The sequence below is a fragment of the Suricata suricatta genome, chromosome 8 (genome assembly GCF_006229205.1).
Source record: "Suricata suricatta isolate VVHF042 chromosome 8, meerkat_22Aug2017_6uvM2_HiC, whole genome shotgun sequence".
Classification (NCBI taxonomy): Eukaryota; Metazoa; Chordata; class Mammalia; order Carnivora; family Herpestidae; genus Suricata; species Suricata suricatta.
In genome coordinates this window covers 89,578,054-89,594,786 of record NC_043707.1, presented here as the reverse complement: position 1 = coordinate 89,594,786, position 16,733 = coordinate 89,578,054, and the positions used below count along the sequence as shown (strand labels likewise).

At 43.9% G+C, this 16,733-nt stretch overlaps 1 protein-coding gene across 5 annotated transcripts in view; it reads left to right on the top strand.

The window, feature by feature from the left end:
• Positions 1-80: 80 nt before the first annotated feature.
• Positions 81-16,733, top strand: part of DNAJC6 (DnaJ heat shock protein family (Hsp40) member C6) — a 151,113-nt gene continuing 134,460 nt past the window's right edge. The window contains exons 1-2 of one of the 5 annotated variants that reach the window (XM_029949322.1): positions 10,225-10,523; positions 16,131-16,198. Coding sequence is in view for 2 of the 5 variants with exons in the window: in XM_029949320.1 (XP_029805180.1) it covers positions 105-219 (115 nt within the window). In the remaining 3 variants the exon portion in view is untranslated. Of the gene's footprint in view, positions 220-10,224; positions 10,524-14,320; positions 14,394-16,130; positions 16,199-16,733 lie in introns of those variants that run through there. The other 4 variants (XM_029949323.1, XM_029949320.1, XM_029949319.1 and 1 more) reach the window with 4 other exon arrangements.

Sequence of the window (16,733 nt, the reverse complement as noted above, 5' to 3'; positions counted from 1 at the left end):
TCCACCCCGGCGACTGCCCGGCACCTGCAGAAGCGCGGCGGCCGGGGAAGCGCGAGGCCACCCTCGGGCGGCGGCGGCGGCGGGGGAGGGGCGCGGGCGCACAGATGGGAGCAACTGAGAAGGGCGGCAAGAAGAGCCGGAGGCTGTTTTCTTCGCTGCGGCCGTGGAAGGCGACGCGGCGGCTGTGGAGGACGCGCTCGGCTCCCAAGGCGGCGCAGGGTGAGTGTGGTCCTGCCGGGGGACCTGTTACCGCGCGCCGCCGGCGCGGCCTCGACTGCAGGGGGGCCGCGGTGACTCTCGCAGCCGTGGGCGGCGGCTCGCGGCCCCCTCTCGGCCCCTGGGACCTGAGGGCGGGGGCGGCGCGGCCTGGATGACCCTCGGCCCCTGTGACAAGACCAGTCTCCCCGGAGCTCTCCCGGGGCTGCTCGCCCAAAGTGCGGGGGCCGGGCTGCCACTGTCCCCTTTCTCCCTCCACCTCTTGGCCCTTTAGGCACCTGTCGTTGGGCCGGGTGGTTGCAGTTTCTTTCCCGAAAAAGCACCCCCCGTCTGCACGTTTGACCCTGGCCAGAAGGAATTCAGGGTGCCTTGGGGGCACAGTTTACTCAGGTTTGTGCCTCTTCCGACACCTGGCCCGGTGCCTGCAATGCAGTAGCCTTTGGGGGAGGGAATCTGGACCCCAGGGTACCTTCAAGGTCCTCTCCATCTGGACCCACCCCCTTTCCAACCTGTCTGCGGTGATTCCCTGTTACCTCCTGAGCTCTACTCATAATCAACTACTTCCCAAATGCATTCCACCCTCTCCCCCACGCGGGCCTTAACTCATATTTATTTAATCACTGATTCACTCCATTCATTGTTGCCACAATTTTTGTTGCTCTCTTGCCCGTGTGCCGGGGCCTGGAGTGAACAAGGTAGGCAAGGCCCAGCTCCTGGCACTACTTCTAGAGGGGAAATAGACATTACACACATAAAACAGCCAAATATCCCCATTACAAATTGCTGTGTGTGCTGGGAGAGGGAAAAAGGCAGAGGTGCCCTGGCTTACATGGCAGATGGACAGGGGAGACCTCTCTGAGGCAACGTGATTTAAGCGGAGAGCTGAAGGCTGAGCCCGAGTTACTCCAGCGTGGAGCCTGGGAGAGTATTCCTGCCAGAGAATAACAAGTGGAAACCTTCCCAGTGTGCCTGAGCTTAGCAAGGGGAAGGTGAGGGAGGCCGGACCTGGATCAGGGTCTGGTAGGGCATGAAGAGGAGTGACTAGTGTTTCTTTCGAAAGTGAGCCTGGGAGCTACTGAAGTGTTCTAAGCTAGGACATGACACGATCTGCTAGCTCACTGCCTTGTGCGTATTTGTAACGGCCGTGCCTTAGTCTCTCAGCCCGCCTGTCCATCGGGGATGCACAAATGCCATTTTCCTTGTGACGACCTTCCTGGGGCTTCTGCCACCTGTAACCTCTTTTATTTTGGTATGTTGTCACCTCTACGGCATCTGACCGGGTTCATGTGGTATTTTAGATCCCACGTGGGCAGACTCTTATCTACTGCATCTTTGCAGCCCCTTACCAGGCAAAGTCCGGGCTTGGTACCTTCTAGACACCTGTTTGCTAGTGTGTGTGTGTGTGTGTGTGTGTGTGTGTGTGTGTGTGTGTGTATGTGTGTGTGTGTGTGTGTGTGTGTGTGAGTGTATGTGTTTTCTGTCTTGTCCTTTCTCTTTCCATCATCTGAGGATTCTTTTTCTGAGAGACTGACATGCCTTGATTTCTAAAATGGCCGCCCTGACCCAGGGCAGAAGCTACATTGCACCAGGGCCCTGTCATAGATATGGTGGTCACCCCCGCCCTCCCCACCCTGCGGGATTGCTTGGAAGATTAAATGAATTGATGAGCTAAATGTATTAGTCATTGTCAAGTGCTGGCACACAGTTAACGTTCAAAAACTAAATTTGACAAAGAGCAAGAATTATCTTTTTAAGTATTTATTTATCGCATCAGAAAACCAGCTTCTCTATTGTTGGTCATTAGAGCAATACTGGCTTGGTATTGTCATCTTGCTGGCTTTCAAAGAATGGGTTGGTTATTCCTTTCAGTCAATACACAATTACATTCCTTCCCACTGCTGTCAAACTGTTGCTGAAACGCAGTAGGTCTGAAGGCTACCACCCCTTTTCTTTAGTTTGCCTGAGGAGTCAAAGAGAAGGGTCATTGCAACAAGTATTCCTCGAGTGATAATTATATGCAGAGTGTAATTCCAGGTGTGTGAACGTTTACAAAAGAGGACTAAATGGACATTTCCACTGTAGTAAAGTGGATTACAATAAGTTTTCTAGTTCTATAGATTTTTAAATAATGTTTATTCTTCTGAAATAGAGAGCACCAGTGGTGGAGGGGCAGAAACAGAGAGGGACAGAGGGTCCCAAGTGGGCTCCACACTGACAGCAGAGAGCCCATTGCAGGGCCCGAGCTTACTAACCCAACTGTGAGATCATGACCTGAGCCCAAGTTGAGTGCTCAGCTGACTGAGCCAGCCAGGCACCCCTCTAGTTCTATGGTTTTTAAAGCCCGGTCTATACTGTGTACACAACTGTCCTCTTCTTTCTTCTCTGTTTCGGTCCTAGAGCTCACCCATGGCTTCCTGGGGCTCATTGCCATGCCATGCCACTTTCTGCTTAGGTAGGATCTTGGTTGATCACTATTATTTCTCTAGATCCCCTTCTTCCCTACAACCATTATAATATGCTATATGATACTTTACAGCTTATGGAATAGGTCAACTATAAGATCTTGTTTCAATTTTGACAGCACCTTGGAAGCAGGAGGGGCAGATGGTGTTTATTTCCCCCATTTTATAGGTAAAAGAAGGTGAACCAAGAGACAGTGACTTGTAGGAGGCCATACGACTGGTGAGTGGCAGGCTCAGGCCTGACTGACCATACAACATGTCTTCTGCCACATCTCCCTCCACAAAAATGCAGAGAAGTAAAATTAATAAAGATCTCGCAATGAAAGAAATTCATTTCCCAATTTTATTTGATTTTTTTAAGGTGACCTGAATTTCTCATAATGATGGGGCATCATTTCATAATTGATAGCCACTAATTTGGGTATCTAGAATTGTGTGCTTTGGTGCCAGACTCTGATTTGAATCTGCCTTTAGTGGCACTGTAATAAGTAGTGTGATCTTGGGCAAGGTGCTAAATCTTTCTAAAACTCAGTTATAGGGGAGCCTAGGTGGGTCAGTCGGTTGAGTGTCTGACTTCAGCTCAGGTCATGATCTCACGGTTTGTAGGTTCGAGCCCCACGTCAGGCTCTGTGCTGACTGCTAGCTCAGAGCCTGGAGTCTGCTTCAGATTCTGTGTCTCCCTCTCTCTCTGACCCTCCCCTGTTCATGCTCTGTCTCTCAAAAATAAATAAATGTAAAAAGAATAAAAAAAATAAATCAGTTATATATCACATGCATAAATAAAATGGAGATGATATAAACATATAAACAAAAGAGAGATAATAATTTGTATGTCACAGTGTTACTGTGATGATTAAATGAGTTAATGTATCAAGAAGATGTGGTATATATACACAATGGAGTATTACATGGCAATGAGAAAGAATGAAAGATGGCCATTTGTAGGAAAGTGGATGGACCTCGAGGGTGTCATGCTAAGCGAAATAAGTCAGGCAGAGAAGGACAGATACCATGTTTTTGCACTCATAGGTCTAACAGGAGACCAGGAGAAACCTAATGGAGGACCATGGGGAGGGAAAGAGGGAAAGAGAGTTGGGGAGAGAAAGAGGGATGCAAAACTTGAGAGACTATTGAATACTGAAAATGAACTGAGGGTTGAAGGGGAAGGGGGAGGAGGGATGGACGTGGTGATGATAGAGGAGGGCACTTGTGGGGAAGAGCACTGGGTGTTGTATGGAAACCAATTTGACAATAAACTATTTAAAAAAAAATAAACTCTGCTACTTCTAAAAAAAACCCAAATGAGTTAATGTATATAAAGTGCCTGGGACACAGTAGCTCACAAGGTGGTAGTTATTATTTTTATTCATATTGGCTCAGATAGTCTACCATACGATTCCATCCCAACAATGGTTAGTCAGGAGGCTGGAAAGCTCAGTACCCTGTGGGAGTAAAACATGGCCGGAAGCTCCTTAGAGGCAGCTGTCCCTTCTGTACTAACCAGGAGGTTTTCCACACCATCCTTTTTTTACTCCACCAGGAGGCTGCAAGTGAGAACTAGTTTAGCTTTTGGGGACTCTTGGCATCTTTTCAGCCTAGCACTTGTCCTGAATATAGCAGATGTTCAATAAATGGGTTTGTAATGAAAAGATCCTTTAGGATATGGAGATGTATCCAAAGAGAAAGCACCTGACGTTTACCATGTGATCATGTGTGACTATAAGTAGGATAAATACCTAGAAGGACAATTACTGGGTCAGAAGTATGTGCTGTTTTAATTTGACAAGATAACTGATCTCCATACATTTGTGTTAATCTCATTCCTAACGGGAGTGTGTATGATTCTTGATTCCTTACATCCTGTCAGACTTTTTAATGCTTGCCAATTTCATGGATGTGAAATTGGTACTGCACCATTGCTTTATATTATATTTCCTTGACAAATAATGAAGTGAAGATCTTTTCACATGAATATAGGCCATGTGTGAATAAGGCCTATTCATCTCTTTTCCCATTTTTTTAGTTAAGAATTTTTTAAATGTTTTTTTGAGAGGCGGGCAGGGACAGAAAGAAGGGGATCTAGAATCCAAAGCAGGCTCTAGGCTCTGAGCTGTCAGCACAGAGCCCGATATGGGGCTGGAACTCACGAACCACAAGATCATGACCGGAACTGAAGTCGGACACTTAACCCACTGAGCCACCCAGGAGCTGCCAAACAACTTTCAAAAATATACCTAAACATGCAAGTTCTTTCAAATGGGAATATGAAGAAGCTGTACCCAATGGAAATTAACCCTCCAAATGCTTCCAACCTTCCTAAAGAAGTACATTTTAGACAAATATCAAAGCTTTTAGGTTATAGAGAAGGAAGTGGATAGTTGGTAGAAGTATTTTGTAAGAAGTAGACCTTGAAATAATGGTAGAAAACTGGGTCTGAGTTTCTCCCACCAGAAATTACCTCCCCGCAAGCGTTGGTGGAGCAAAGAGCCCTTGCCTGAGCGGCAGTCTTCCCTGGAAAGAGATTGGAACGATAGCCAGTCTCTGTCAGCAGGTGTGCTTTCCAGGACAAGTGACTTCGAGAGGACAGGGGATCTGCAGTTTAACCCCTCACTGCCATTTTCTAGCCATATGCCCCTAAAGAAAATCACACCAAGTGGAGGTAATGATTGCTACTTAGGGTTATTGGAAAGGTCAAATGAGATCATAACTATGAAAGGCCTATGTAAATACAAGGATATTTGCTAGGCTCTGTGAAGTAACCAACACTGTGGAAGAGTGGGGAAAACTCACTGACCTGTGATCTTTAGGCCCTATTTCTCCCCCTACCATCTGGTCTGCATACAGGTGCATGATTGTTGAACAGTGGTTCTCCAACTGTGGTCTCTGGAGTAGCAGCATTAACATCTCCAGGAACTTGTTAAAAATGAAAGTTGTTGGCTCCCACCCGGAGCTACCAAATCAGACACCAGAGGTAGGGTCTAGCAATCCGTTTTAACAAGGGTTGCAGTAGTTCTGACATATGCTAAAGTTTGAGAACCGCTGGACCACTGGGATCTGCAAAGGCTTTAAAGTCAGCAAATGTGGGTTCTAATGTTAACTCTCTCATTTGCCATGAGTAACTTACGCATGAGCAAGTTACTGGGCCTGTGGTGGGCTTGCAAGCTCTCATCCACATAAGGAAGATGGTGTCACCTCCCTCACAATGTTGTTTTGAGAACAAAGTATCCTAGCTGTGCTACTTTTTAGTCACATATCGTTGGCAAGTCACTTCTTTCTGCCTCATTTTTTTCCTCATCTAAAAAAGATGGAACGGCAAGCGTTACCGCATAGGCACTGCTCACTGTGCATATTTTTATTTTGTTTTATTTTGCCAACAACCTTGTTTTACCATCTTTTACAAATGAGAAAACTGAAGCACAGAGAGGTTAAGTAACATTTCCAAAGTTACGCAACTAGTAAACTGGGATGCAAACCCAGGCAGCATGCTGTGAAAGTCTTTGCTTTCAACACAAGGCTTGGCAAGTAGGTTTCCAATAAATCTCGGAAGATGATGTCAAGAAGCGTGCCTGGTACAGAGTTGGCGCTTCACGTATCAGTTTCCTCTTCTTGGCCTTGTAGCTTGGCTTCATGGAGACTGCCCAGCTTTTCTTGTAGCCAGGCTGCCCTCCTCTGTGGTGACCCCCATCACAAGCCTTCCTCTTCCCCCAGTCAGCAGTTTTTCTTTCTCTATTTCGCCTTCTTTATGGCCACTCGGATGCTCTGAGCAAACCGCACAGGGGCTTGGCTGGTTGGAGGAAGATTGAATGGGGTAGTGCACGCCATCACACCTCAGCAGGTTTGGGGATGGATGACTAAGCTCCAAGAGGGTTGAGGCAAATCATCGAAAGGCCATTAGGTCTGCCTAATTTGGAACGTAGGCCTCAAGTCTCTTTTGCTCTCAAATTTCCAAGAGAATGTAAAAGCTCTTTTTTGCTCCGTTTTTCTTCAGAGTAAAATCTACAGCAAGGAAGTTGAACCCACAATATTAACAGCCACAGATTTTTCTTTCACTTTTGTTTGAAAAGGACAATAAAAAGCCTTATTCCTTTTCAATTCAGGGTTTCACTCTTTGTTCTTGAAAATTCTGTTTGGTTTTGCTCTCAAGATGGCCTCCCTCACTGGGCATGACTCACTGGTCTGGTGACTCAGAAGTGGCATCAAACAAGACAAGGCCTGTGCAGAGCTGTGAAAGGACTTGGTGGCCAGTGGAGCCTGTCTGAGCTTTCGCGAAATCTAGTTATTGAGATGGGGGATGGTTTCCAGTAATGGTTGTGTACAGTGCTCCCTGACACCAGCTTATTTAAAGTGTGGGGTCTGTCAGAGACATTGCCTTATTTTGGAAAGCTCCAAGGCTCGAGCACATTCTTGTCTCAACCAGGTGGGGCCTGGGGTTTACTGTGGGGCAAGACAAGACTTCCGAGAATTCTCCTGACCCTGGTTAGAATGGCCCCAGAATCAGAGGTCTAAGTCTTCTGGAAATATTGTAGCAGGAGGGGAAATAAAGGCTCAAAAAGAGCCTTCGAAGAGGACTTTGAATCTCTTTCGACTTAATTTTCTTTTAAATCAATTAAAGATGGATAGAGAGATGAACAGATATGCAATAAAGCGAATAGAGCAAAATGTACCTAAGATATTCACCAAGCAATGCTTGCAACTTTTTGTATGTTTGAAACTTTTCTTTTTTACAAATTTTTACTTTTGAGAGAGAGATAGAGTGTAAGCGGGGGAGGGGCAGAGAGAGAGGGAGACAAACAATCTGAAGCAGGCTCCAGGCTCTTAGCTGTCAGCACAGAGCCAGACATGAGCAAACCATGAGATCATGACTTGAGCCCAAGTTGGACGCTTAACCGACTGAGCCATCCAGGCGCCCCTGAAACTTTTCAAAATACAATGTTGGGTAAAATGTAGGGACCCTAGAAATGACCACACTCTTGAAAAATCCAATGGTTCCTTTTTAATATAAATGGTAGCCCTTTTCTCACTTCCTCACTCCTCCCAGTCTTCGTCCTTTTTCTTGGGAAGCCTACTTGATTAAAGCTCACCCCCTGGAGTGAAGCAAAGGCCTTTATATTCTTTCTGATATGTAACTCTCACAGTAGCCCTACAAGCTAGTAATTATTTTCTGCATCAGGCACAGAGGAGTAAATTTGACTCAGGTCACAAGGTAGTAATATTAGTCTAATTGCATTAATGGAGCCCTCACTTTATGTATCAGGCTTTGTGCCATGTACTTTACATGTATTAACTCATGTGAACCTCACCCAACCCTAGGAGGTAGGCTCCATTATTATCTGCATCTTACAGATCAGGAAATGTACACAGAGAGAGGTGTAGGAAGGTGTTTACTTTAGTGGCCAGTAAATGGCAGAGTCCAGGTTTGAAGCATCTCTCCTGCTTTATGGCCCCTGCCCTTCTATTTAAAGCCAGGCAGGACTTGGATTCCTCCGCCTAATCACTGAGTCAGCATACCTTGTAGAAACCTCTTGCCCTGAAGCCACAAGCTCCTTGAGGACCGAATGCTTGGCTCAGCGCTGTGTCATTCATTCCCAGTGTTCAGCGCAGTGCCTGGCACAATGACTATTTACTGAATGACAGGTTGCACAAATGGTGGCTTCTTGCCCCCTACTTCTCACCTCTCTTCTCTGGCCCTAAAGGTGCTCCTAACTGGGCACATTTTGGCTGTCCTGGACTTGGTCCTTGGCAATGGCGATGCCCGTTTCTTTGACGTGGTCAGTGCACCAACATGGCTCATTTGGTGGCCAGCTGGGAGTTCCAGTGAAGGCAGATTTCCCTCTCCGGTCTTAGGTTGTCAAAGAGGAGCATAAAGATACTATGCATAAAGGTATTATGGGAACAAAAAACCAAATACTAAAAATTTCCGCAAGCTTCCAAGGAGTCTTTACCTTGTGGTAAAGATTGATTTCTAGCGAAATCAATTCCAGGACCCCTAGTGGCCACGACAAGTTTTCACTCTGCAGCTATGTTTGACTCTTGGGCTGCAATAATGACCAGGTGAACACCAGCAATTAGTTCTCTTAAATATGCCCAAGTATGTTGCTAATTATACCTTACATTTATATAGGGCTTAGTTTACCAAGTAACACATCTCTTCTTCCTTTTGATCTTCTGACACACACACCGGGCAGATATGATTAGCCCTACTTTACAGATGAGGAAACTGGTGCCCGACAGGTTCTTACCAACCCTACACCACTCAGTTAATAGTGGTAGAGACAAGTCTTCAACCCTCTCATCTCAACTCCTACTCCAGCAAATTTTCCATGTCAGTATTGTGTTTCACCCAGCAATTTCTGGGGATGAGAGCAACAGGTAGGTGTATTTCTTGTTATTGCTCTACTCTCAAGTTAGTGAGGTTCTGAATTGGGCCACTTACATCTTTTTGGAGATCAGTTGACTGAACTATAATGGGGAATGACCGCCGCCTATCACCTACAGAACACCTAGGGCCGAGGAGGTTGTGAGGAGTCAGAACTGAAAAGATAACATCTGGATGGGTGTGTGCCTGGGTGGCTCAGTCGGTTAAGCGTCTGACTTCGGTTCAGGTCATGATCTCATGGTCCCAAGTTGGGCTCTGTACTGACAGCTAAGACCCTGGAGCCAGCTTCGGATTCTTTGTCTCCCCCCCTCTCTCTGCCCCTCCCCTGCTCACTCGCTCTCAAAAAGAAATAAACATTAAAGAAAAAAAGAGACAATGTCTGAGTGAAGATGTTTGGAAGGGACTATAATGACACTGACTCATGATTCATAAAATTAAGTACCACCTCCTCCAGCCACCCTGTCTAAAATGGCATGTCTGTTCCTTCATTACCATGCTTCATTTTTCCTCCTGGCATTTATTTTTATTTATTATATGTTTATATTTGCTTGTTTATTGTCTGTTTGAATACTCCCACCAAAACGTAATAGCCACAAGCAGGATGTGGTCTGTTTTCTGTCCTTCTGTGCTCTTGAATCCCTAACAGATGTAATTCTGCCTGGCACAAAGAAACATTACTTGAATGAGGAAATGAAGGAATGCATTCTAGCTGGGTAATGATTGGAAGTAAGCTTGAACTGGATGATTGAAAGGTTTGCTCAAATCTTCCTTGCTCTCTAAGAGAGGGCTTTTATGGTCTGGCTTCCTCATCCCCATTTCTGGCTCAGCTAACACCTGGATAAATTGGGTTCAATAATCCGTGTCCATGCAGCTTACTGCACGGTAAGCCTCTGCATTATCACAGCCTGTGGGCAGCTTGAGGACTGAGACTGGTCCACTTCACTGTTGTGTCCTCACGATCTAGTTCACTACTTGGTCCACAGGGAAGTAAAAGAAATATTTGTTAAATGAACAAATATGAAAGAGAAAGCACAGGTCTCTTAATTCCCTCCAAAATTAAGTCTGCATTTGAGAATAAGCTTGGCACAGGGCACAGATATTCACCTTTCAACCGGAACCAAATCTCTACAGAGCCCAGGAGGCACTAAGCAGTTGATTCTCTAACCTTAGAAAAGGAAAGGCAAGCCTAGACTCCAGATCCAGTTCCACGCCGTGTTTTGGAATTTGTGTTTACGTCGGCCTTCATCCCCATCCTTTCAGCTCCAGCATAAGCAAAATTATCACCCCGCACACTGACTTGCATGCAATTATCAGAGCTCGTGTGCTCTTCCGTTGAGGGACTTCGCCCCTGAGATCGCTGACTTTCTGTGAATGACAAATCAAAAGTCAGGTTTGCAGAATCAGCCCGACTTTCCTGCTCCTTTGCAGCAGAGGGAGGAAAGAGAGAATGAAAGATTCTGAAAATAAAGGTAAGGGGCCAACTGCAGAGGGGAGGCTAAAAGATGCTAGGGATGAAATGTCATTCCATAGATATATTTAGTTTTTATTAATGGTTGACTATAAATTACTGTGTGTATGTTATTTTAAAATTCTAGTTATATAATAAACATGACTTTTTTTAATGACTGGCTTTTAGTTTCCAAATATTGTGTCATTCAATTTTCCATATTTGTGCTACCAAATAGAACAATATTTTTGCATTCTTCATTTAATCCTGGCTGAGTTACACATATTTCCATTTCACAGATTTGCTTATAATAGCTCCCAGGATTTTGGTAATCTTGTTTTGGGAGAGTTCACAATAGTTAATTAATATGTAGGTTTTCGATGCATTATTGTAATTGGAATATTTGAAATATTTCGGACTTCTACAGTTTGGGTTCACAAGAAAAACGTTGAGAGAATTCCTTAACGTCAGTCCTTTGGGGAGGACCCAATGGTGAGAGCCACCATTGACCTTCAGAACTGTTTATCTTGCAGAGATATTCGGATGCAAAATACCCCCACCCCTCCAGCCTCCAGCCCCGAGACGTCCCTGGTGCATTACCCCCTACCACCCACCCCTACTCTCTAATTCGGTCTGAGTTGTGGAGGGAGAGAGAAAAGGATTTAAATGAAAACTCAGGGAAGGGCAGGGCTCACTAAAATGAGCCAACCAAATTTTTAGTTCAACAACAGGGATTTTGGAGGATTCTGATGTTTTAAATTCCGAGGCTTCTTAAATTTTCTGCCGCAGTTGGGGGAGGAGCGATAGACCCCAAGGTCTCCGGGGGCTACACGTGTTCCCCGATCCTGTTACCGGAGGGAGCCCTTCCTTCCTGCTGCGTTGCTCCCGCTGCCAGTCCGGGCCCGGGTGGAACGCGCAGAGAGGCCAGGCGACCGGAAAGGCGCGCCCCCCTCCCGTCCCCTCCAGGAAAGCTCCTGGGAAGCCGCCGCAGCAGAGGACGCCATATCCGCGCCCGCGTCCCCAGCCCCGGCTTCCCGAGCGCTGATTTGAGGGTTTGCCGGCCTGCCGTTGCCCCCGCGGGCTCCCGGTGTGCTCGCTCGCACGGCGCCGCTGCGCAGCCTTGGCCTCTTACCCTGCCTTCCCTGTGGGCTCTGCGTTAAGGAGGCCCCAGCATTTTGCCCTTGGGCACCCGGGCTGGGGTGCGCAGGTGGAGGCTGGCATGCAGCGCCCCTGGGAGGTTACTTGCGCCTACTGAGTCTCTCCCACGCCAAGTTGTTTGGGTGACCGCGGAGACGACACATGCCCCAAGCCTTTTCCTTCCTGTACGCAGGGCCGCCCGGCTTGGGCTTCCCCAGACCAGTTCCCAGCCACTCTTTGGCTTGTTATAAGATTCTCAACGTGTGATGGTCAGTGATGTTTATTCCACATTAAAAATGAAACAACCCCCCCCCGCCCCGCCCCAAGTCATAAACAGCCTCATGCCAGCGAGGAGACTGGCATTTTAATCTACTAAACTGTTTGTGATGAAGGCTCCCAAGCAATGCTACTTTCTGTAGTGAGGCTTTAAAAGAAGCAGGGGTAGCTGGTGTTGGTAGTATTAACACCTAATAGGCTCTGGGTCATTCACATCCAGGTATCGATCTGTGTGGTTTTGATGTTTAAATTTTAATTAAGCAGCCTTCGGTGAGGGAAAGGAGCTATGTAAGCACGGGCCTGGTCAGGGGAAAGAGGGCCTCTCTGCTGGGGTTTCTAAGCCAGCCTCTGGTGAATGCATAAAACCTGTGCCTACCTAATTAAAGTAATTAAAATGAACTTGAGAGTGTTGGCTTCCTCTGTGTTGATTTCAGCGGCCAGAGAAAGGGTTTTTAGAAAGAAAAAGAAATTTGCTTATATGCCATGTCATGCTAGGCCACGCTCATGTTCTAAAAAATGTTAGGACTGCCTCAATTGGAGGCTTAGGATGAGGCTAATATTCACCATTGTTTGGAATGTCCACACTCGGTTTCAGTGTGTCAGCGCGTTTTAAGGTTCAGATCCCTTGATACTTTTAGATGGGAGTTGGTGTTTAGAATTTTTGTTTCACTTTGCTTTGGAAAGAGCTTTCAGGATAGTTAGGTTCTGGCTTGTACCATCTAACTTATTAGTGACTAAGGATAAGGCCCTTTGTTTCTTTGGATCTGAGTTTCCTTATTTCTAAAATGAAGAAATATTAGGCTGGATCACTGCCCTTCAGATTGTGGGTGGTAAGAAAAGCATGCAGTGAGTCTCAAGCAGCATTTTAGAAAGATGACCCAGGATGGAAAACATCAGATGCCACTGGAGCTGGTGAGGGTAAACATTGTTTTCTGGAACTTCTGTTTTAGGTATCTATGCTTGTTTGTGTGTGTAGGTATGGGCTGTCTTGATGTCAGGTCTGTTTCTTACTATGAATCCCAGCCGAGAGTTTGTGAAACCCTGAAATACAGCACAGCTTATTAATGTGGTTTTCTAGGAGTCTGTGAAATGCAGTTTTATATGCATGTCCATTTTGTTTATGTTTGAGGAGAACGTCAATAGTTTTTCTCAGATTTCCAAAAGGGTCTAAGATCCCTAACAGATTCGGAATGATTGTTTTTCTAAGGTCTCCCAAGACCCTTCCAAGCCAATTTATTAGTGATCATAGACTCTTTCCCGTGCTGGGAGATAGGTATGTGTTGACAGAGACCAGCTGAATATAGTGTGAGGTGGGGTGCCCGTGTGTGTGTGTGTGTGGCGTGTGTGCTGGGTCGTGAGGAGGAAAAGGTGTGACCATGGTAACCAGACCATGAGAGCTATTTGTAGGTTCCAGAGTACCAGTTGGTGACCTGAATATGAATCACAGATATCTAAAAATTAGTCTTTATTCTGAAAATACCATAGAAAAACTGTTAAAGTGTTGTGAATTGTTTCGGAAGTCTGAAAACAAAGAATCAGATAAAATCTGAAGAGACTGACAGGAGCAAATAAATTATCTGGATATTGGTAAGCAAAAACTGAATTTTTATAAGCTATCATCACATGACTAATGTTTGGTAAATGTGAACTCAGGAATTAACAAATGCCTTTCTTTTTCCTTCTTTTGGTACATCTTGTCTTTAGACAGTTAAGTGAGGCTTTTAAATCTAAAAGGAATTGTATAACATTTACCCTGCGTATCTCAAAATGCTTTGTAAGCCGGGAGAAAATATTATGTATGAGGCACCTAAGAAGAAAATAGTTGAATGTGTTAATAAATAGATATTGGCAAACATGACAGTTAATTATAATAATAACCATAGCTGCTATTTAATGAACAACTAGTTTGTGAAAAGCTCTCTGTGAGGTGCTTTAACTATTGTCACAACACTGTAAGGTAGGGGGTATTGTACATGTAAAGAAATGGATTAAGAATTTTGTGTAGGGACGCCTAGTAAGTAGCAGAGTTAGAATTCAAACCCAGGCTATTTTACCTCCAAATCATTCACATGATAGTCAAGGGCTTGAGACTAAGTCACATGGTGAAATTTCATAGTTACTAATGAAATTTTCAACATCATCTATTGTTAGACTTAATTTACTTATTACAAAAAGGCAAATGACAGCCATAAAAAATGAAGGCTTTTGACTAATTTTCTGGATTGTGTTTATTTGGAAAATAGGCCTTCCAACTCAGCTTGAAACTTCTCTTTTATTTTTAGTGCGTTCTCTGAGTATTTTATGCAACAAGATTTTAAGAGCAGTGATATGAAAGAAGAGGAATGGAGAGTTTGAAAATTTGGTTGGAAAAATTTTTTTCTTCTCCAAGAGTTTAGGGCAAAAAGTTCTCTTTTACACTTGGTTATTTTCTATATTTTACCTGAGAATAACAAGCATGACATTTTGTGAGCAAATGAAGGTATGTATAACATTTTAATGTGGTAAAACCAGGTTGGAGCATTGTCTATGCTGGCAGTTTTTGAAAGAACCTGATTTTTCAATGAAAGTTATTATAAAATCTGATTGTTTGAATATGGCCAGATTCAGACTTCTGGGTGCTAAGTGTTAAAAAGACTGTGGTGTACAGCCCCTCAGTCTATAATCCAAATACAGAAAGGGGAAGGAGATCAAAAACTGTGACTTTTCATAACCACTATGACTCTGTTGATACTTTTAGAGGAAACTCCACTTCTTTCAGGGATTTTTGTCCTTGCTGCTTGTGACTAGGTAGTTTGGAGAAACGGTATGTTGGCTGGGATGGTCTGAAAGTGGCTGACTGATTTCTTAGTTTTCAGGGTTAGCATGTGATGAAACTGGGTTTTGAGGCGGGTCTATACCACTGGTTTTCAAATGGGGACAATACTGCTTTCTGGGGGACACATGGAAATAAGTAAGAGGCTCTAGAAGCATTCATTGGGAAGAAACCAGAAATGTGGTAGATGTCCTGCAGTGTGCCAGACTGTTCCATTCAGTGACCAGTTATCTCCTGTCCTGTGCAACTTTCAAATGTTTTGCTGAAGAGGTAAGAGAAAACCCTCTATACTTTTTTTTTTCCTCTATACTTTTCTAAGCCTAGAACATACATTGGTTTTACTCTGAAATATATATACACTGAAATTTCCAGGATTACCAATGCTGTGTAAATTGAGGAGAGATTATATTTAATTTCGTTCCAAAAACCCACTTACCCGAAACAATGCTGCTTGTATTTGAGAAACCAATAGAATGTCCCTGTCTCATTCAATATAAGTAGAAGTTCATGTATGTGGCTACTTTATTATATAGTCTCATAGAGTACTGCTTGATCGTTTGCATAGTGAAATCCATTTGTTTCTTTTTTTGAGTTTATTTATTTTTGAGATAGAAAGGGCGAGAGAGTGCATAAGTGGGGGAGAGGCACAGAGCAAGGGGGAAGAGAGAGAGAGAGAGAGAGAGAGAGAGAGAGAGAGAGAGGGAGAGAGAATCCCCAGTAGGCTCCACACTGTCAGCACGGAACCTGATATGGGGCTCACATCATTGGAGCTGAAACCAAGAGCTGGGTGCTTAACCGACTGAGTCACCCAGGTGCCCCTGCTTCATTATAAATAATGTTTCTTTTACTTCTCTTACATTATAGTTGGTGTGTTATATATGTTTTTGTTTAATTTTGTTTAATTTCAGTTTCGTTTTAGATGCTATACAGGGAAATACAAACTATTTTATATTTATATGTGTTAGAGTATATAAAGTGACTTTATTTTGATCTCCTTAATGATTATAAAGGATTTGAGCCAATATTACAAATTTTGAAGCTTATATATTCAATTCTATATTTCTGGTTCCTTTAAAAAATTAGAACAATCTACCACCAGGGGATTGAGCTGAGCATAAACTTCCCTTTTTATGGCAAAAATACTGGGCTATAGATGTCATAAGTCTTCTAAGAAATGCTGTCACTGGTAAATGCTTTTTAATTATGCTACTGTAACTGGCATTTTAAAATTTCATTCTCTATTGCTTGTCATTAGGATATAGAAATATAGCTGATTTTTATTTGTTGGCCTTATTTCAGTGGCCTTTCCTAATTCACTTTTAATTTTAATAGTTTTTAGATTTTTATAGGCAGTTGTATTTCTGTGAATAATGACAGTTTTATTTCTTCCTTTCCAACCCTTAGACTTTTCATCACTTGCATTATTGCACTAGCTAGGATCTCTCTCACTATATTGAATAGAGATGGTGATGGTGAGTATCCTTATTTTGTTCCTCATCTCAGAGGAAAAGCTATCAATATTTGAACATTAAGTATAATATTTGATATGTAGTATTTACCTAGGAACTTTAAAAAAAATTTATTTATTTTTGAGAGGGGTGAGGGCGGACATAGAGAGAGGCAGACACAGAATCTGAAGTAGGCTCCGGCTCTGAGCTGTCAGCACAGAGCCCAATGAAGGGCTTGACTCATAAACCTTGAGATCATGACCTGAGCCAAAGTCAGATGCTTAACCGACTGAGCCACCCTGGCACCCCACCTGGGCATTTTTAAATTTTAACTTTAAATTTAAAAAAGTTATCTTCTATTCTTAGTATGCTAAATTTTTATCATGGATTTTATCAAAAGTTTTTTGTATTGTGGTGTCATATGTTTGTACTATTTTAATTTGTTAGTATGAATTACATTGATTTTTTAAAGTTTATTTATTTTAAGAGAGAGAGAGAGAGACAGAATGAGTGGGGGAGGGGCAGAGAGAGAAGAAGAGAGAATCCCAAGCAGGCTATG